This window comes from Arachis stenosperma, chromosome 4 (genome assembly GCF_014773155.1).
Source record: "Arachis stenosperma cultivar V10309 chromosome 4, arast.V10309.gnm1.PFL2, whole genome shotgun sequence".
Taxonomy (NCBI): Eukaryota; Viridiplantae; Streptophyta; class Magnoliopsida; order Fabales; family Fabaceae; genus Arachis; species Arachis stenosperma.
In genome coordinates, this window is record NC_080380.1 from 97,090,850 (window position 1) to 97,113,279 (window position 22,430).

Genomic DNA, 22,430 nt, shown 5'->3' on the forward strand with positions numbered 1-22,430 from the left:
GGATAACATTAGAAGTGAATGGTTGCTAGTGGGTGATTTTAACGAAATAGAATGTCCGAGTGAGAAAAATGGAGGAAGAATAGTTTGTTCTGGTAACTACAAAAGATTTATTGAATGGATAGACAATTTCTCCTTAATAGATCTGGGTTATATTGGCACCAGATTTACATGGAGGGGCCAAAATGGGAGGGGCTTGATCGTGTCTTCAAAAGACTAGACCGTGCGTTCTCAAATGTTAATTGGAGAACCAGATTCCCGGAAGCAAGGATTGATGTACTAACTAAAACAAAGTTAGATCGTCACTCTTTGCTCATAAATATGAAAGCCCAACATAATCTAGCAAAAGACAAACCCTTCCGCTACGAAGCTATGTGGAATCTTCATCCGAAGTTTGATGAATTTGTGAATCAAAATTGGAAGAGCTCTTTAGATTTAAAACTGGCACTTGAAAAATTCATTGGAAAGTTGTTGATTGGAACAAGGAGGTGTTTGGTCATGTTGAAAGACGAACCGTATTGGAGGTATTCAGAGAGCTAATAGTTATGGCCGAAATCCGTTCTTGGATTGGTTGGAGATTGAATTAAACAAGCATTTGGAAGAGCTTCTTGATAGGGAAGAAGTGTTATGGATGCAAAAGTTGAGAGATCAATGGATTGTTCATGGAGATCGAAATACAAAGTACTACCACACCAGAACAATCATCAGAAAAAGGAGGAACAAGATTCTAAAATTAAGAGGCATTAATGGGGAATGGATACAAAAACCAGAAGAGTTAATGAACCATGCAGTGACCTTCTTCAAGGATTTGTTTGAAGATCACAATATCACCGATACAACTATTAGCATGGATAAGACTTATCCACTTCTAGATGAAATTATAGTGAAGGACATGTACAACCTGCCCACAATTGAAAAAGGGTCAGAGGCACCATTTACTATAATTATATATCAGAACTTTTTGATGTGCTTCTTCGGGTCCCCTAACCCATCATAAAGGGGTTAAGGTTGTTGGCAAAGTGAATCTCCTAGGCATTTGAAAATTCATAATGTCAGCCGTCAATGGTCCTAGAGAGTTATCGGGCTTAGTGTCCTTATTCTCTGGTCGAACTTCTTTGTTCCGGGGAGGCCGAACTTTTTCGTTTCGAGCAGTTTCGAAGACGTATGTTGGGTCGGATTCGTGTTCTACCTCCTCTGTTCGCTCATTACAATCACCATTGTTTTCAATCCGAGCATTAATTAACTTCGCCATATGGTTCGCCATCCTTTGATTTTCTTCCGCCATACGTTGATTTGCTTGTTGCAACTCAGTTACCATCTAAAGGAATTCGAATGGGGAGGTAGACCAGCCATGGATGGACTTTGGAAATTTTGCGTCCAAAAAAGGAAAGGAGAGTTATATATCGGCCCCACGGTGGGTGCTTATTGTTTTTGAGTGAATAACTTGGCTATAACTCAACTCTTGGCAGCTAGCACCAAGCTATTATTCCCAACATCGAGCTAAGAACTTGGAGGTCCGAGCTTCTCGTCAGAGAGGTATACCACGTCGTGGAGAGAACAGAAAAAAGGGAGTGTATATGCAAAAGACACTCCAATGCTTAAATCAGTATTGTATATTCAATGTGTGCTTAATTCTTTAAAAGCATCTTACCTTACCTTTTTATAGGGTGAAGTATCCGATGATTACATTTTGAAAGTTCTCCTCATTTATGGAAAGTAATGTCAGATGAAGACATTTTTATTCAGACGCTCGTTTTATCGGTTACCGATTTTGTAACATAAATTGCCGAGTTATACTGTTTAGGTCGATCTATAACTTACACATCCGCTTAGGTCGATCTATAACGCCCATATCAATAATATATTTATATATAAAATTTAAAATTTAAGAAATTAATTTATTTTATAATTTATTATTTTAAATCGATTAATTATTAAAAATGACATAAATTTAATTGATTAATTGATCTTTTAATTGTTTTCTTTTTAAGTTTTATTCGATTCAGTACCAAGTGATTTTTTTTTTTTAAACCAAACTCGTCTAATGGTCAAAATCGTGTCGAACTGGCCAATGTGTTGCCGTTCTCCCGTGCTTTTAAAAATAATAGTCCAACAGGAAAGAAAATTATTATTAACAAACTCTTTTATTAACCGAGAAGATCCTAGGATTTCTCTAACAGGGAGGAATCCGAGGTTGGAACTTGGAACAGTACCGTTTACAATAAACGAAATTCTAATAAAAACAATTGAACAAGAACACGTCAACACCACCGCGCAAGAAACTCAATACATTCCTCAACAAACTCCGACATTCATTTCAACCCGCTCTCTAGTATCAAATCTATTTTGCTGAAGCAAGAAGGCTTTCATAGCGACCTTTGAAGAAGGCCAAAATTGGGTCTCTAGGAGGCAAACACTCTTTGATAGTTGGTTGACTCAGAAATTCTTGACTCCATTTGTAGAGTTTGGGAAACTTCTCATTAGTGAACAGTTGAAGACCTGCAATTTCTTGAATCAGAGGCACCCAAAACGCAATGTATACAGCGGCAATGTCCACAAGGCCAAATTCCTCTCCTCCAAAGAACTTGCCTTTAAGCTCATCTTCAAGAAACTGAAGAGCCTCGTGTGTTTCTTTAACGTTCTTCTCACGCTCTTCCTCGTTAACGGTGAAAACAGATTTCCATGCAGCACCGAACACCTGGATTTGCACGGTTAAAAAATAACATAATTACGGATCTAACGGAGTTTATTTATACTTTGAGTTTAATTCATGGATAATGTAAAACATTTTACATCATTTTTAAATGTAAAGAAAATTAAAGTACTATATATGATGAGAACTAATATTATTTACCTTGTCATCTATGAACTTGGCCCAGAAACGTGCCAGGGCTCTCTGGTAAGGATCAGTGGGCAAAATGGATTTGCCCTTCCAAGCTTCATCGATGTACTCAACAATCACAAGGGACTCATTTATGGGCCTCTCATTGTGAACAAGCACTGGCACCTTCTTGTGAATTGGGTTGTATTTTAGGAGTTCTTCACTCTTGTTCTGCAAATCTTGTGTTACAAATTTGTATTCAACTCCCTTCAATTTTAGAGCAATCTGAACCCTGCAAACAAACGGGCTTCCCACAACCCCCAAGAGTTTCACATCATCCTGAGCCATATTGATTAGAAGCAAAAAGCAATTCAAATCCCGTTGCACTGAGAGAAATAAGAGATGTACTTAGATTTTGGTATATGATTGGTGATTCCTATGATGACTTGTGTGGGTATTTATAGAACCAAGAAGCCTCATTTTCAACCTACCACGTTGCTCAATAACACTGACTTTTATGGTGCACAATGGTTGACTAGGAAAGAATAAAAAACTATAAGATATTTTAATTAATGAATATTTTTGTTTTAACAAATTTTAATTATTAAATTTTATTTTATAAATAAATTAATTTTTATATCAGATTATTTTTTATAATATATTGATGTAAGAGTTTTAATTTTTTTTTAAAGAATTCTATGATTTTATTTAATAATAAAGAATAATTTATCTAAATTTTTAACATAATTTACTGTGTAATTAAAAATTAAAATATTCAATTAAATATTTTAAAAATTAATTCAGCTTATTACTCAAAAATGTAAATATAAAGAAATAAAGTCTAAATAAGATGAAAATCAAAGACTACAGTTATAGTACGGCATTCTGTATTAATTAAAAATAAATGCGAATGAATGGGACTCTGAGAGTGGCGTGAGACATGACGAATGCACGAGAAGAATCCAGAACAAAAAGAAAATAATTTAATTACTTTTTATATTTTAATGTTTAAATTAAATCTTTATATTAGATAAATTTTTTAGTTAAACATTTACTATTTTTTATAAAATAAATATAATAATCTTGAATTATTTTTAAATATTTTATAATTTATTTTATATAAAATATAAAACAAATATTTTAAAATATATTCTTAATAAGAATAATTAAAAAAATCTTAATTCAAGATTAGTCTTTCATGACACATCTTTGTTGATCAAATTTCAAATGTAATGAACCATGAATTTGGAGCTGAGCAAAGAAAACTAGAAATGATCATAATTACTTGATTTAAACCATTTTCTTAATTCATTATTATTGGTAATATAATTTTATATTTTGGAAAAAAACTTAGCTAAAAATTAATATCTAGTATAAAAATACAAATAGTCTAATATAAAGATTTAATTTAATTATAAATTCTGAAATTGTAAAAACTAAATTATAAATTTAATAAAATTAAACTAACAAAATAATTAAAAAACAAAAAGTTATCTTCTCTTCTTTTACAAAATTGTCTATATTTAATACTTCTATATCTTAGGAATAATTACAACTATTAATTTAATATTTGACATACATCTTAATTATGTTGCAAAACGTGTAAATATTTCTCAAAAGTTTTAGATCACAGTAATTTTCTTATTGAATACTCCAACTCCGTCAAAAAGATTATTATTATTATTATTATTATTATTATTATTATTATGTTTAATTTACTCTATTAATTTTTATAGTTTCACAAAATTTTTAATTAAATTTTTATATTTTTTTAATTGAGTTCTTGTACTAAATTTTTTTTTAATTGAATTTTTATATTTTCTTTTTTTATTTAAGTTTTTGTACTCATTTTTTTTAGTTGAATTTCTATATAATTAAACCAATTACTATAAAAAATAATCTAATTAAAAAAATTAAATTAAAATTTAATTAAAAATATAAAAACCTCATTAAAAATTTTTTCGAAACTACAAAATTAATAGAATAATTAAATTTTATTATTATTCTCAAAAGGATTATTTTGTTCTATTCAATAACTTTCCACGCGGAAGGACCAGAAGTGATGCAAGGGATTACATCAGCAACGGGTTGTAATGGAGATGCTGTAGTTTTTTATTTTGGTTTGGTGTTTTCTCGTATCCTTCCTTGTTTAGACTTTAGACTTAGAAGCGGAATATCACAATGAGGTGTTTCCAGTTTCCACACTTTTTACACTTGTTTCATCATCTTTTATTTAAAAATATTATATATACTAAAATAATTATTAAAATTTATTATTATATATTTACAATATATATATATAATTTAACTAATTTTTAATATTTATTTTATATTTTAATATATATTTTATATCGATGATCAATTTTAATATATATATAATATATATATATATATATATATGATAATTATTTTTATTTTTCACTTTATAATCAAAAATTTATTTTTATTCAATGGATAAAGTATATTTTGTTTTCTTGAAATTTGACAAAAATTTTAAAAATACTCCTATGTTTTATTTTGTTTTAATTTTATCTAAAAAAATTTTAATTTGCATTAAATATATTCTCGACGGATAAATTTTCAAAAAATTTAAGACTAATTTAACAATAATGCATGAAAATTATGTTTAATTTACTTGTGTTGAGGAGTTGTTCTTATGAAATTGTTGTTGAATTGGTCTTAAATATTTTGAAAAATTAGCCATCATGGATATATTTGATACAAATCGAAAACTTTTAGGATAAATTTGAAATAAAATAAAACTTAGGGATATTTTTAAAATTTTTGTCAAACTTCAGGGACAAAAAATATACTTTACCCTTATTCATTTATTCCCATGGTAACAACATCTTCAACCTCTCATTTTTTTTGAATTTTTTTTCTAACATAATTATTCATACCCTGGCCAAAGATAAAAGTTAAGGTCCAAATATACAAGTCCAATTAATTATACAAGGAGTTTAAAAAGTATAACATATTCACCCAGATTATGTTAGTTAAAGGCACAGGTCAGTTCACTCGATTGTTTGGGGCATGAGTTTCACAACCTACGTTTGACGAGACTTGCATGACAAATAACACATTGTCAAACACTACTTTAGATCCTATCCAAAGCTCAGCCACTACCAGAATGTGGGATTACTTTCCTAATTTTAAAGAAGAAATTATCCACTATGACAAGTGAAAATATACAGGAGTAATAGCCAAGTCGTCATCTGTCTCTACAAAATACCCTATCAAATTCAAGTATTTCTCAATCTTCACTTAAGTCTGTCTAAAACTCTTACTAGCTTAAGCATCGAAATCCCTTACAAGTACCTCCTACCATTATCCACTAAAAAATATTGGACAATTTTACCCTTCTAGCAAACAAGTCAGAACCTTTAATCATAGGAGTTTGGATCACACGTCTAGACCCCTACAACTTTGGTTTCAGGTATTCCCTCGAAACATTGGCGTAACTACCGAGGACATGGAAGCCAACCATCAAGCATGGTGGATGTTCACTCAAAAGATGAACGTATTACATCAAATTCAGAATCACAAAGTGGAGGACACCACAATAACGATCGAGCATTTTTTATATCTCAACACTCAGAAAGAGGTAAAGGTATTGCCGAGGAGAGAGATAGAAGGGAGCTAGGAGGAAGAAGGATATGCTCCCATATTTACATTTCCGAAGGATAAAAAAATAGGAATGTAGCAGAGATCATGGGACTGGTTCAAGGTCATCAAGGCCGTCTGGAACAATTGGAGGTCACAACTAGAAAAGGGATTAATACAGACTGATTTAGTCTTTATTACAGAAGGATTTTTGGTTACTGACAGATTTTGTCCCTCTGTAAAAGCCTCGTCGGAAATTATTTACCGACGAATTTTTTCTGTCGGAAAATTACCGACAAATTTTTACCAGTTACTGACGAATTTTTTCTCTGTAAATTCTCCATCCATTTCCCTGAAACATCGAACTTTCCGATGGATTTTCCATCGGTAATTACAGACGGATTTTTCGTTGGTAATTGAAACCTTGGAAAACCATCCCAAACTCTGAATACAGACAGAAAATTCGTCTGTAAATCCATTAGTAAAGAAAAATGAATTTTTTAAAGATTTTTTCATTGCAAAATAAACTTATTTTCATACAAAATAAATATAAATTTAATAAATACAAATTTTTATTGATGGTACAAATAGAAAAACACACCAATGAGTACAAAGCGCTTTCTTTATAATAAGAAGCAATTATTTCCATGCAATAATACAAGCTGAATACATTAGATGACAAGTAACTACTAGTGGACTCATCAAGATACAATATCCTAATTTATGGATAGCATCATTCTTTCTTGAGCTTCTTAGTAATGGTGGCAATATACTTGCCCTCGTGGAATGCTTGCTCCAACTCAAGTTTAGTTGGTTGTCTTGATCCATCACCACCAGCATAAGTTCGGGCACCGTACGGACTGCCATCCTTCACTTCATTCATCTCAAACATGCCGCCGCTGAATGTATATCTGATTGAGGTAGTCTATCTCTGCTTCCAATTCAGTAGAGAATTAATTAAGACCAATGAGACAACAAAATATTTCATATGGGTAGAAATATAACTAGGAACATGTAAATTATAAAAAGCAAAACATAAAATCTCAGCTCTTAACTAGGAACATCTAAATTATAAAATGCAAAACATAAAATTAAGCTTGGATATCTGGTTGGACGTTGCTTGGGCAAGCTTACAGAAATAACATATCAAGTTTTAAATATAGGTTATGGACCTATAGGTTCAACAAATCAGTACAGAGAGATTACTATTTTATTTACAAGAGATTAACAACATTTTCAAGCTTGAATGTGTAGACTGGAAAGCATAAAAAATTTAGAAATAGCAAGAAAAACTCAGATAGGATAACTGAAAACATTACCATAGGGGGTGTGTGTTAAACTTCAAGGCTCCACCCACTTTGTCCTCAGTTATTAATTACTATAATTTGAACAGCACCTAGCAACATATAAACAATTGGGAAATCATGAATAAATAACTGGTGATTTCAATTTCATTTCTAGTGAATTTGCTAGTAACAAAATACATAATACCAAGTGGTATATTGTGGATTCCAATTATCATGCTGGTAAGTCTAGTAAAATAATTTCACATTCATTATAAGTTACCTTACCACTAGAAACATGATGAAATCCCGAGTTAATTATAGGATCCCTTTAGTGAGTTAGTTAGAGAAGTTACTCACTGTAAATAAAGGATATAGCAATTAGTTCATGTCTTTGATCATTTGCTACAGTTTAGCTTCTCTATCGTTGTAACTCAAAAGTTCATCAATATACACTATCTTGGGATTCCAGTTCAAACACATTGATCCCTACATATCTAGATAATGTCTAAACCTATAGTTACAGGTACCATTTTTCATTAATTTTTGTAAAACACAAAAACAATTATGTAACATTATTACCTCATACAGGTGATTCTTGCTCTATGACCACTGAACAAAAAGTTAGCATCTTCTGATCCCACATCATCCCTATCCAAATCTGTCATTTCCACGGTTGAACCCTGGTAAACAACAATAAGTAAAGTGAATGTCGAGATAAATAACAGTCAACGAATATTTAACAAATCAAATTTTCTCATAACTTCAAAAGATATTTCCAAAGAACAGCTACAACAATATTAACTTAAAACAAAAAAATGAGGTACAAGCAGTGAAAGGCAGCTCTTCGTGGTTAAAATAAATAAATCATTTAAAAAAAATCCCATAGACATGTCGAAAATTGAAAGAATGTGAAAGAATGCTAGAATTGAAGCTTGTTAGATTTCATGCAGCCAATTCTAAAAACAAGTTGTATGCTCCAGAAGGTATTACATCTCTGCCAAAGAAGTTAAGCTATTTTTCTTGTAATCAAACTTGTTAGTAATTCCTGTGATTGTGAATTTACTCGAGTGTTGGATTTCCTCAAGACCTCAGCAGGTTACCAGGCAGAAGTTGTATTTGTGATCATTTTTACGATCTTGATTTCATCGGTATCCTTGAGTTTCATGATATGCTTCTAATTTTCTTTTTATAGTTTAGCTGAGTTCCCTGCATCTGAAGATTTTAGAATTGCTACTAACATTTGAATCCATATATTATGACCCTTCACAACTCACAAGTGCCCAAACAAAGCACAAACCAAGCAGAACTGAGAGAGTAAAAGTCACTTTCATGGCGAGGATTTTCAATAATTAAAAAAAATTAATAAAATCTAAAACATAAGAATATGTTTAATTAACTAACCTTGCAGCAGCACTAAGACCATAAGTGATCATGAATGCAATGAATTTTGTGTTCGCACTGCAGATTTTTATTTTTAAGATTAATTAAGGAGAATTAAATTTATGGAAATTAAAGTAAAATTAATTAGCAATGAAAGTTTACCAAATCTCAGGAGGAATAGCACCTGAAAAGTTGTTAACACTCAAATCCATCTTAAGAACACTTTTTAACTTGCCTATATCTAGTGGAATTTCACCTGAGAATCTGTTTCCATGAAGAAGAAGGATTTCCAAAACACTCTTTAACTTGCCTATATCAAGAGTGTAGCATTCACCAAGATCATTAGGCAAAGATCCAAAGAAAAAGTTGTTGAGCAAAATCAGAATAACAAAGAGACTTTGGAACTAGTCCTTTGAGCTTGTTTGTTGAAAGATCAAGTTCAGTTAATTTACCATTCTGTCCAAGCCTTGAAGGAATTGAACCAGTGAATTTGTTCTGCCAAAGCTTCAACACTTACATAATGATGTAATGGTCAACGAATCACGGCAGTATTGAAAGAGTACATAATATTGCAAGAAACTTCAAGGTCCTCAAATATTGCAAGAGCCAAGAAAGCAGCTTTGAAAAATGAAAGAAAAATAAACTTTTATATAGCTGATGATATTCAAACTGGAAATAATAATAATAATAACAATAATTGATCACTAGATAATTATAATTAATCCAAAAGAGAATGAAGGAATAGTGATTTATATATAGCTAATGATGATGGATGGTAAAAATTAGTTAGTTAATGATGGTTTGATCATGTGGACTACTGCTGCTTAAGTAAACAGCTATATAGTTAGTATCCAATTGAATATTGATTGATGATAACGTATTATTATTGTAGCAAGAAATTAAAAGTGATGAATAAGATATCTATATACCCTACTCATCTTCTCCCGGTTTCTTCAGCTGCAACATCACACAAACACATTAGCATTCTTTCACTACATTTCCAGTTTTTGGTGGTTCCTCATGAGCTCTTAAGTTCAAAGAAAACAAATTGAGTCACCAAGCAGAAGCACCTATTATTTGCCTTATTTTATCAATTTGTTTTAGCATGTTCATTTTAACGTCAGTTTGAATTGACGATTAACTCCCGGAAAAACAACACAGAGCAGCCATTTGAAGCTAATCTAAAAAGGCAAAATAGTTTACCATTCATGGGACACACACAGTCACAAAATCACAAACACAAATCATGTTGAAAATTACTAGTAACTAAAGGTTACACACAGTCAGCACCTTTGTCAATCTCAGCTTGTATCAGATCATAAAGAAAATTAGTCCACCACCCTTCAGATTTGATTATTACAGACATGGTTTGGTTTTTAGCCCTGGAACTTGATATTATATTGAAAGAATGCCATTGAAGATGTGATATTGCTGGTATCTTCATAAATATAACACTTGTAGGCATATACTTTAGCCCTGCAAATCATTTGAAAGAAGCTTTTAAATTTCATATTCTTTGTTCTCATCTTTTTTCACTTCTAAAGCTCAATATCAGATTAAATACATGGATCTTTAGGCAGAACTATTTCCACAGCTTTGGATGGGAAAGTTCTAGCCGAAACCATGCAGGTTCTTGGACTCGATTGTATGATGCGGAGCAGTTTGTCGAGGTTGAAAAGAAATAGTCCTCTGAAGACTGTATAGAAGTGCCTATCCCCACCATGGAACAAGAAGAATACTAGAGAGATTGTGTAGAGATGATGTGTATAGTAGAAGATTTCAAACTTCATCCTTCTGATTTGTGGAAGTGAAGTGACATAGATAACTAGCTCGGTGACAAGTGTAATCACTCCTGCGAGGTATATTCGTCCTGTGTTTTGCCACTTCCAAATCTGTTTGAAGATCATTGTTGGTGGGTCCCCAATATCAAGTGGGGCCCACACAACTTAAATAAAAAAAAAAGAAATAAAGGAAAGAAAGTGGCATAAGCCACGAGAGGTGAGAGAGAGAAGATTCATTCATTTTTGAATGAAAAGAGAAAAGAAGCAGCGTAGCATTTCGGCGAAGAGAAGAAGAATTGGGGAAAAAGAGCATGGCTATCTTGATCACATTGATTTGGTAAACGCTCCATTTCTTATGAAATTTTAGTATGTTATTCCTGGTGTAGAGATGAACATTAGGATATAACTTATTTATTGTATTGCCTTCTCTTTTGCCTGATTTGAGATACCCACTTTTGTGGAGGGTTTATGTTGATTCCATCAGTTTTGATGATGTATTTTGTTGATTGTTGAGATGCCCTAGTGTTACTAGGAAGACTGTTTGTGTACCCATTATTCTGATAGTGGAAGATTTTTCTGGACTAGGTCCCGTGGGTTTTTTGTCCCTCTTTTGGGGGTTTTCCCACGTTAAAATTCTGGTGTCTGATTATTTAATTTCTGCCATTATATTTGCTGCTTGGAGTATCTTTGGTGTTGCCTATTTAATTGCACAGGTTGTGGGAAAATTATTTTTTGGTGCTTCCGCTGTTAGACAGGTTCTTGATTTAAACCTGTGTTGAGTTTTCCCAACAAAGTGGTATCCAGAGCTTTGGTTGTTTATTTCTGTGCTGATTAAATGGAGGAAAATACTCATGGACCGAATATGGTCAAATTGAATTCCCAAAATTATTCAATTTGGAAGACCCTCATGGAAGATATGTTGTATAGCAAGGACTTGTATGATCCTGTGAAGGGAGATAAATCCAAAGGTACTAAATCCGATGCTGAATGGAAGAAGCTGAATCGGAAGGCAGTTGCTTTGATTAGGCAATGGCTTGATCTTAGTGTGTATCCACATGTTGACACCGAAACGAATGCTGAGAAGATGTGGAAGAAATTGAAGGAGTTATATGAGAGAAAGAATGTGCAAAACAAAGCATTCTTGATTAGGAAGCTTGTCAATATGAAGTATGTTGAAGGTAAATCAATGCCGGAGCACTTGAGTATTTTTCAGGAGACGGTGAACCAACTGACAAATAATGAAATCACTTTGAATGATGAGTTGCAAGCCTTGTTGTTGTTGAGCTCTTTGCCTGATAGTTGGGAAGTTCTGGTTGTGACACTGACTAACTCAGCTCCAAATGGGAAGTTGACGTTAGCAATGGTTAAAGAGAGCATGTTGAATGAAGAAGCCCGGAGAAGAGAGCGAGGTTTGACTAATGCCTCCTCACAGTCAGAAGCACTTGTTTCAGAGTCACGGGGGAGAAGTCAAAGTAGAAAACCTCACAGTTCTGACAGGTCAGAGAGTCGAAGCAAGTCAAGAGGAAAGTACAAGCCAAGAAAAGAGTTCATTTGTCACTATTGTGGCAAGTCGGGGCATATCAAGAGGTATTGTAGGTTCTTGAAAAGAGAACAATCAAGGGGAAGAAACGAAGACAAAGGTAAAGATAGTGATAAAGAAACTGCTGCTATTGTTTATGAAGATGTTCTTATCACATATGATGAAAATTATGTGAATCTTGTCTGTGATGATTCCACTTGAATTATGGACTCTGGTGCCTCATGTCATGTCACTCCGAAGCGTGAATTTTTCACTTCCTATACTGCTGGAAATTTTGGCAAGATTAAATTGGGAGATATAGGAGTGTGTGATATCATTGGTATGGGTGATATGTGGCTTGAAACTAATATGGGATGCAAGTTGCAGTTGAAGAATGTTAGGCATGCGCCAGATATGCGATTCAATCTCATTTCAGTGAAGGCATTGGATCAAGAGGGGTATTGCACTTCCTTTGGTAGTGAAAAATGCAAGATTACCAAAGGGGCTCTCATTGTTGCTAGAGAAGACAATAGTCTTACTACTCTTTACCGGTTGCAAGCAAAGTTGTGCAAAGAAGATGTGAATGTAGCTGATGATTCCTCTTCTGATTTGTGGCATATACGTCTTGGTCACTTAAGCGAGAAAGGACTAAGCGTCTTGGCCAAGAAGCACTCACTTCCAGTGAAAGGTACAACTTTAAATGCTTGCACTCATTGTTTTGTTGGAAAGCATGCTAGAGTATCATTTCATAATTCTGGACCTCATAGGAGATCACATGTTCTAGATTTAGTTCACACTGATGTTTGCACTATGGATGCTAAGACACTAGGTGGTGCATCATATTTTGTTACTTTTATTGATGATTATTCTTGAAAAGTGTGGGCTTTTATTTTGAAATCTAAAGACCAGGTGCTCGGAATCTTCAAACACTTTCATGCAAGTGTTGAAAGAGAAACAGAAAGGAAATTAAAATGTGTTCGAGCAGATAATGGTGGTGAATACAGGGGTCCGTTTGAAGAGTATTGTAAAGGACATGGGATCAAGCTTGAGAAGACGGTTCCTAAGACTCCTCAACATAATGGAGTTGCTGAGAGAATGAATCGTACTATCAATGATAGAATAAGGTGTATGCTCTCTCATGTAAAGTTGCCTAAATCCTTTTGGGGTGAAGCGATGAGAACTGCAGTAGATTTGATCAACATTTCTCCTTCTGTTCCACTTAATGGTGATGTTCCAGAGAAAGTTTGGAGAGGGAAAGATGTCTCCTATAGTCACTTGCGAGTGTTTGGCTGCAGGGCTTTTGTTCACATTCCAAGAGATGAAAGGTCTAAACTTGATGGGAAGTCAAAGCAGTGTATCTTCATGGGTTATGGTCACGAAGACTTTGGTTACAGATTTTGGGATCCGGTGAGCAAGAAGATAATTAGAAGCCGAGATGTGATTTTTCTTGAAGACCAAACTATTGAAGATCTTGAGAAGACAGATAAGCCAACAGTAACTGTTAGACGTTCTGTTGATGATGAACCTGGTCCTTCCACTAGACCTCCTGTTGATGGGGGAGATGTACAAGTTGATAATGATGGTGATAATTTGCATGATGAACCTGCACCTCAACCTGAGGTGCCAGATGTTGAAGTTCCACATGAACCACCAGTTGAGCCTGAATTGAGAAGATCTACTAGAGAGCGTCATCCTTCTCAGAAATACTCTCCTCATGAGTATGTGATGAACACTGAGACTGGGGAGCCAGAGAGCTACCAAGAAGCTATGTCTGATGAGCATAAGGAAGATTGGTTGAAGGCCATGCAAGAAGAAATAAAATCCTTGCATGAGAATCATACTTTTGAATTGGTGAAGTTGCCGAAGGGTAAGAGAGCATTCAAGAATAAATGGGTGTTCAAATTGAAAGCGGATGAAAGTGTCTCACGGCCAAGGTACAAAGCTCGATTGGTTGTGAAAGGCTTTGAGCAAAAGAAAGGTATTGATTTTGAGGAGATTTTCTCTCCAGTTGTGAAGATGTCCTCTATTCGAGTTGTGCTTGGATTGGCGGCTAGCTTGAATTTAGAGGTTGAGCAGCTTGATGTGAAGACTGCATTCCTTCACGGTGACATAGATAAAGAAATCTCTATGGAGCAACCAGAGGGTTTCGAGGTTAAAGGAAAGGAGCATCTTGTATGCAAGTTGAAGAAGAGCTTATACGGGCTGAAGCAAGCACCAAGGCAGTGGTACACGAAGTTTGATTCCTTCATGGAAGCTCATGGGTACAGTAAGACTTCTTCTGATCATTGTGTATATGTTAAGAAATTCTCTGATGGTGATTTTATAATTCTCTTGCTTTATGTTGATGACATGTTGATTGTTGGTCATGACACTAAGAAGATTGAAAGTCTTAAGAAAGACTTGAACAGATCCTTTGCTATGAAGGATTTGGGTCCTGCAAAGAAAATCCTTGGCATGAGTATCACTCGTGACAGGAAGAATGGGAAACTGTGGTTGTCACAACAGAAGTACATTGAGAAGGTTTTAGAGAGGTTTAGCATGAGTAATTCCAAACCTGTTAGTACTCCACTTGCTAGTCATTTTAAGCTGAGTTCGCAGCAATGTCCTACAAGTGAGAAAGAGAAAGCGGAAATGAAGAAGATTCCATATGCATCTGCAGTTGGCAGTTTGATGTATGCTATGGTTTGCACCAGGCCAGATATTGCTCATGCAGTTAGAGTTGTTAGTCGGTTTCTCTCTAATCCTGGCAAGGAACACTGGCAAGCAGTGAAGTGGATTCTCAGATACCTTAATGGTACTTCCAGAGTTTGTTTATGCTTTGGGAGTGGCCAACCTGTGTTGGATGGTTACACAGATGCGGATATGGCTGGGGATCTTGATTCAAGGAAGTCTACTTCTGGTTATATGATGACTTTTGCAGGGGGAGCTGTGTCGTGGCAATCTCGACTTCAGAAATGTGTTGCTTTGTCTACTACAGAGGCAGAATACATTGCTGTTGTTGAAGCTTCTAAGGAACTCTTGTGGATGAAGAAATTCTTACAAGAGTTAGGCATCAATCAAGAGAAGTTTGTGTTATTTTGTGACAGTCAGAGTGCTATCCATCTCAGCAAGAATCCGACGTTTCATTCTAGATCGAAGCATATAGAGGTGAGGTATCATTGGATACGTCAAGCGCTTGAGATGAAGTCATATGCACTTGAGAAGATCCATACTGATGATAATGGTTCAGATATGATGACTAAGAGTTTACCTGCAGTGAAGTTTGATTACTGCAAAGAGAATGCGGGCTTGGTGGAGCAGCCTGTCCCCACTTGAATTGGTGAGGGGGAGATTTGTTGGTGGGTCCCCAATATCAAGTGGGGCCCACACAACTTAAATAAACAAAAAATAAATAAAGGAAAGAAAGTGGCATAAGCCACGAGAGGTGAGAGAGAGAAGATTCATTCATTTTTGAATGAAAAGAGAAAAGAAGCAGCGTAGCATTTCGGCGAAGAGAAGAAGAATTGGGGGAAAAGAGCATGGCTATCTTGATCACATTGATTTGGTAAACTTGCTCCATTTCTTATGAAATTTTAGTATGTTATTCCTGGTGTAGAGATAAACATTAGGATATAACTTATTTGTTGTATTGCCTTCTCTTTTGCCTGATTTGAGATACCCACTTTTGTGGAGGGTTTATGTTGATTCCATCAGTTTTGATGATGTATTTTGTTGATTATTGAGATGCCCTAGTGTTACTAGGAAGACTATTTGTGTACCCATTATTCTGATAGTGGAAGATTTTTCTGGACTAGGTCCCGTGGGTTTTTTTGTCCCTCTTTTGGGGGTTTTCCCACGTTAAAATTCTGGTGTCTGATTATTTAATTTCTGCCATTATATTTGCTGCTTGGAGTATCTTTGGTGTTGCCTATTTAATTGCACAGGTTGTGGGAAAATTATTTTTTGGTGCTTCCGCTGTTAGACAAGTTCTTGATTTAAACCTGTGTTGAGTTTTCCCAACAATCATGAACAAAAAATTAAAAGGAGAGTACTAATCATTACTACAATTAAAAGAAAATTGAAAATTTTGAAGAGTTTGGGCTTCACTTTTTTCTGTATATGGTGGCTGACACCCCAAACAAAGCAAGTGCTTGCACCGTGTATTGCAGCGAAAAATATCATTGCAGTTCTAAGCCAGGTGTGATATCTAACTGAAGCTTCAAATTGGATCCCGAGTATCCAAAACAGAGCCAATCCCCTTAAGATAGGAAGAAGAAGCAACGCAAGGCAGGCTTCGGCTAGCAACCCGAACCGGGTTGCTTAAAATGAGCAAAATCTCTTGAAATGCAAAACTAAAGAAAACAAAAGCTCAAATAGAAATACAAGTGTTCAACTACATACCACTACCAGTAGCCTTCATGATTGCATTGCTAATAAATGGTACTTTCAGACACATTGCAGCTATCACCTGTACCATAAGCTAATTAGGATAATTGTCTCACATTATAGAAGTACAGAATACATAAACTGATTAAATACAAGCATGCCATTTATTCTATATTTCGGTTGCATGTTACTTAGCAACTTTTCATGCTTGGTAAAATGCTAGATTGAAACTAAGCACTAGACACATTATCTTTAAATGTTAAGAATAGCAATATCATATATAACAAGAATCCTAAACACTATTTTTTTCCCTTATGGAGAAACGATTTATCATCAACCTAAAATTAAACAGGGTAAAGACAGAAAAAATGTGATAATTTTAATCTTATGAGTAGTTACTCACTGATGGAGGAGTAGCATCCAGTGAAGGAAAATGAGATTTTGGGATAATAAGAGAATGCCTGGTAAACAAAGTGCATGTTAGTTGACAAAACAATGATATGCAGAATAGTTGAAAAGGTAAATTTATTGCCTTATTGGATCATGAATTTCAAGTACAAATGATTACCGAATCCTAGAAAACTGTTAACTCTCAGTGGACTTGAGATGATAATTGATGAGGTCCTTGAACTTCTGCATGAGATAATGATAATTGAAAGTGAAAACAGCCACTAAAGTGATTGAATGGAACTTGATATTACCTGCTTCTTTGATTTGCTAGTAACTAAAAGGTCACACACAGTCACAAACAAAATAGGTTGAATAGATAAGCAGAAATACAATTTTGCTAATACTCCAAACGCAAAACTACCGAGAAGAAGCATTACCAGAGAAGAAGCCATTAACTGAATTAAATTTCTATTCTAGACAACATTCATCAAGCTCATATTAACAACATTCAGCAACGTTCAGCAATCCAGATTAACAATCTAAACATTTCTCAGCTATTCAGAGTCAAAACCTAATCAAATCCTATTTTAACAACCTAAAAATCCACTAATCAGAAAACAAATCTAACTAAACTAATTACTAAAATCAGACTAACTAAACAAAATTAATTGAACTCAACAAAAATTAAAAGAATTTTGAAACTAAAACCTGGAAGCAGAGACAATCAAAACAGCGCAGAAGAAAAGAAGGATGCCCTGGTCTCTACGGTTCGAACAAGGGGAAAGAGAGAGGTGGAACTGCGGCTGACGGTGGAACCGATTTTGGTCGCCACGGAGCTAGGGCTTGCGCGGATGTAGCCACGGTATTGACTGGAGGAGATGATGGTTGTAGCGCTGGAAGAGATGATGGCTGTAGCCAAAACTGAGGAAGATAAAAGGAGAGAGAGAGGCGCGGCGGTGGTGGAGCTTGAGCTTGCTTTGTTCTATAAACTAGAAAGAATGAGAGAGACAGGAGCTGTGTTCTACTGGTTTAGTGAAGAAGGAGAAGGTAGCTGCGGCGGTTAGAGTGGCCGGGAGTGGCGCTGTGGGTGAGGAGAGGAGGAGAAGAAGTAGCCCGTTGACGGAGAAAAAGGGTGAGGAATGCTAGGTTTAGCTCTTGATTTGTGTGCTGTGAATGGAGCTCGAGTAATGGTAGGTTTAACTTATTATTTTCGACGGATTATTTTAAATTACAGACAGATTTTCTATCTATAATAATTTAATGAAATGTAGTATTTTTATTCATTTAATTATAGACGGATTTTTCGTCGGTAATTATTTCCCATGAAAAGAAATTAATTTTTCCGACAGAATTATCGACAGATTCTCTTTTCCGTCTATAATTTATGCTAATTCATTTTTTTAATTTCTGACAAAAAATCCCTCGCAAATTCCATCTATATTTCCGTGGGATAAAATCCGTTGGAAATATATGTCTGTAATAACTAGTTTTTTAGTAGTGGGTTAAGCTGGAACGACAACATGAGTCAAAATAGCAACTTCGGAAGGAACTACGAAGTCGCACAAAGCTTGAAGAAAAGATGAAGAGGTTAGAATCCGACCTCAAAAACAAAAAACGCTGTGAAGATCGTGATTTAACCCCTTTAGAAAGTGAGGACCCCTTCTCAGAGAAAATCATGCGGGATAAGGTTTCTAGAAGCTTCATGAGCTCGGATTATGGATCTTTGTGATCGAACTTCGAACCTGTGACACCACCTGAGCAACTTTAAAAGCTGCATGTACTTGGTGGATACATCTGATGCAACTTGGTATAGGGCATTCCTGATTACAAAGACCAAAGCAGCTTGACGGCGAGCTCTAGGGTGGTGGCAGTGATGGGGAACAACCCTCCTTCCTCTCTTCTTTTCTCTTGGTGTGGCTCTCACTCTTTTCTTTCTCTCTTTGCTCTGCGTTTCTTTCCTTCTTCTATGGGTGTGGGTGGCTGGGAGTAGAAATTAGGGTTAGGGTTTTTGTGAATTTGGAAATTAGGATTTCTGATTTAATTTGGGAATTAGGGTTAGAAATTAGGGATTTTATAAAAGAATAAGGATAGATATAAATAGATATTTTGATAAAATTGGAGGGTAGAATAATTTTAAAATCGAATATACTCCATTAAAAATATTTAGGAACATTATTTATCAACGTATTGCTAGGTTCAATTAATTATTTCTAATTTAAATTATAAAATAAACATATTAATCACATTTTTATAAAATACAGTTTAAACTCAATATTAATTATTCAAACTAAATGATATAACTTTTCATTATTTTTCTATCACCGGAACTTTAATTTCAATTTATAAAATAATTAATTATAATAAAAATTGTACATAAATATTAATTGAATTAAATTAAAGTATTTATTAAAATCAATCTAATCATTTCTAATAAATTAATCTCTAAGAACTCAAATTAATAACATATTTCATATATAATAGAGTTTGCTTAGATTAAATTATATAATTCTTCCATTACTTTCAAATTATAGAATAACCAATTATAATAAAATTACACAAGAATGTTAATTAATTTAAACTCAGTATTTATAAAATCAATTTAATCATTCTTAATAGATTATTTTCTAAAAAAATAAAGAATTCGAATTAGATCATAAATTATTCATAATAAAAGTTACTTAAATTATTTTTCAATTACTGAAATGATGTGAAATATCCAATTATAATAAAGATTATAATAAAATTCTAATTAATTTAAACTTCAATTATCATGAAACTCTATTTAATTACCATAAGTAAAATAATTTTCTTAAAATAAAATTCTCAACAAATATAGTAAATCACAAATAACTGATTATTTGATTTTTAAAAACTCAGGTTGTTAGAAGAAGCGCACCATTTGGACTTTTGTAACTCAAGTTATATTCCGTGGAAGGTGAAGAGGTCAGCTAGCATTACTACAGGCTGATGCTATGCTCATCTTTGCATTTTCAGGGTGAATTTCTCTCTCAGATTCATTATCCACCATGTAGTGCCATATATGGCTGGAAAGCCCTAGATTCCTACTTTCTAATACCACTAGAATCACATTATTTAAAGCTTTGTAGCTCAAATTATTTGTATTGGAGTATAAAGAGGTCAAGTTGCCATTTTTGAACTTTTCTTGTGCAAATGCAGGGGTTCGATCCAGGGGCTCCAATGCCAGTGCAACGTCTTTGCTTCATGGGTCATGGGTCATGCTTTTAAAAGCGTGGCCTAAGGTTCCAAAGGGTATCCAAGCTTCAAAGCTTGTCCAAAATCTCCCCTTCTCTTCTTTTGAGCTTGTTTTGTGCTTTTTGCTTCTTTTCCTACCATTTTCTACAAAATTCATCAAATCAAAGAGATCAAAGCAATATATGACTTAAGCACAAAATACTCAACAATTTAGAATTTTAAATTAATTTCTTATATGAAAAAGTATAGGAAAACACAACATGATGCGCATGCATTACTAGCATCACGGCGCCAAATGCCATGACTCGGCATTTAGCACCGAGGACCTTGTAATTCATACAATGATTCTGTGAAGGTGGCGTACACTACTACTCGGTGTTTAGCGCCAGGCCCGTGTCATCAAGTTCCATGGAAGACTTTTTAGTTTTTTATTTAATTTTTAAATTAAGAAAAGATATTAGTAGGTTTTAGAAATTTAATTTTGTATCAATTAGGATTGGAGATATAAAAGGAGAAAAGATTCAACCCTTCGAGCTCCTCTTCTCTTCTTTTCTTCTTCCTTATTCTGTAATTTAAACTTTTTAGAACTCAAGATTTTTCTCTGAGCCTTGAGTAACTAAACCTCTACTCTTAAGGTTAGGAACTGTTTATATTATTGAATTAATACTATTGTCATTCCACTTTTAAGCAATGCACTATTTTTAAATTTTAGGGTTGATTCCGTTCTTCATACTAGGAATTAGAGTATATTGGAAGATAACTCTTGTTCTATTCGAATTCTTGTTGAATCTTGGAAAAGTTATATCACTAGAATTAAAGATTGGAATAAACTCCTCACAACTCTCTAATTATTTGGATTTAACGAGATATGTGACATATAATCTCCTTATTTTTGGGTACTTAGGGTTTGTGTGGCTAATAAATTAGAATTTGACTTAATCTTCTAATTTAAATTAAGTGACCAAGGAATTGGTGGTTGACTAAGTTAGATGAGATTAAATTATTAAGGAATTAGGGTTTAATCACTTAAGGTTTGCCATGAATTGAATCTTTGCTTGAATAAAGTAGTTGATAAGAACTGTTAATCCAGAAATTTAAATATCTCTGACACCTTAACTATCTTTATCATATTATTTTCTTAACCAATTTTAGTTTGCTTTTGTTTAATTCTCTATTTTTATGTTATTTGCTATTGAAACCCTAAATTTTTATTATCTAACTAGAATAATCAATTGACTATTAATTACTTAATCTGTTAATCCTCGTAGGATCTATACTCACTCACCTGAGTTTATTACTTGGTACGACCCGGTGTGCTTGCCGGTAAGTTGTGGATTGTAAATTATACACCAACGACGTTAACGTCTTAGGATTGAGCTACGATTATTGCATGTCTATGAATAAAGGTCCTGGTATGACTGTGGATATAGTGGAGCTGTGGTTGTGGCTGTTGTTATTTTGAGCCTAGAGAAAAAGGCTTTCTAGAGCGTTTAGTTTTATGGGTTTCGAATTCAAGGTAGGTTTTTCTTAAAACATATTTTATATTACGAAATTGTTATAAATCGATATTGAGGTGAAAATATATTTTTGTGATTTTGTGAGTCTTATGGATTAAACTAATTTGTTTGGATGAATATGATTGTTTACTTGATTGAATTACAAATCGATTGAGTTGGCGTGTGGTAGTTAATGAATGTTGATTTAGAAAAAAATGATTTGAATGTTTATATTAAAAAGTGATTTTATGTTCGAAATATGATTTGTATATTTATATTGAGAAATGGTTCTATATTGAAAATATAATTTTTATGTTTATATTGAGGAATGACTTGATTTTAAAACTATTAAAAAGGGTTGAGAGATGGTTTGGATGAAACCCTTAAAGGGTGGTAAGTCCGGGTTTTAGGAAAAGTGTTGCCAAAAATTGAATAATAAGAAAAATGAGAGTAGTTATTGCCCCCAAAGTCTAGAGACTTTATCATGGAGCAGCCATGTGAGGCACAAGAAGGAAGGGCAGCCCTTGGAGGTGAAGATGGTGGATGCATGAGACACAACCAAGGCCACGTGAGGCGCAC

The 22,430-nt window shown here is 34.0% G+C and overlaps 2 protein-coding genes across 4 annotated transcripts; both read right to left on the reverse strand.

Annotated features, from left to right (window-relative positions):
- Window positions 1–2,122: 2,122 nt before the first annotated feature.
- Window positions 2,123–3,263, reverse strand: LOC130973277 (probable glutathione S-transferase). Its single transcript, XM_057897735.1, has 2 exons — window positions 2,852–3,263; window positions 2,123–2,695 (listed from the first exon to the last, which is right to left on the reverse strand). The coding sequence occupies exons 1-2, from the start codon at window positions 3,164–3,166 to the stop codon at window positions 2,339–2,341; spliced, it is 672 nt and encodes a 223-aa protein (XP_057753718.1). The 5' UTR covers window positions 3,167–3,263; the 3' UTR covers window positions 2,123–2,338.
- Window positions 3,264–7,040: 3,777 nt separating this feature from the next.
- Window positions 7,041–10,928, reverse strand: LOC130976646 (ferric reduction oxidase 8, mitochondrial-like). 3 transcript variants are annotated; one of them, XR_009084722.1, is made up of 8 exons: window positions 10,652–10,928; window positions 10,378–10,563; window positions 9,540–9,705; window positions 9,250–9,397; window positions 9,109–9,165; window positions 8,287–8,387; window positions 7,741–7,817; window positions 7,041–7,352 (listed from the first exon to the last, which is right to left on the reverse strand). XR_009084722.1 is itself a non-coding variant. In XM_057901561.1 (4 exons), the coding sequence occupies exons 1-3, from the start codon at window positions 10,875–10,877 to the stop codon at window positions 9,620–9,622; spliced, it is 498 nt and encodes a 165-aa protein (XP_057757544.1). In that variant the 5' UTR covers window positions 10,878–10,928; the 3' UTR covers window positions 9,202–9,397; window positions 9,540–9,619. The 3 variants fall into 3 exon arrangements, 1 of the variants encoding a protein (XP_057757544.1); XR_009084723.1 differs by lacking the exons at window positions 7,041–7,352; window positions 7,741–7,817 and adding an exon at window positions 8,014–8,063; XM_057901561.1 differs by lacking the exons at window positions 7,041–7,352; window positions 7,741–7,817; window positions 8,287–8,387; window positions 9,109–9,165 and having other exon boundaries at window positions 9,202–9,397.
- Window positions 10,929–22,430: the final 11,502 nt, after the last annotated feature.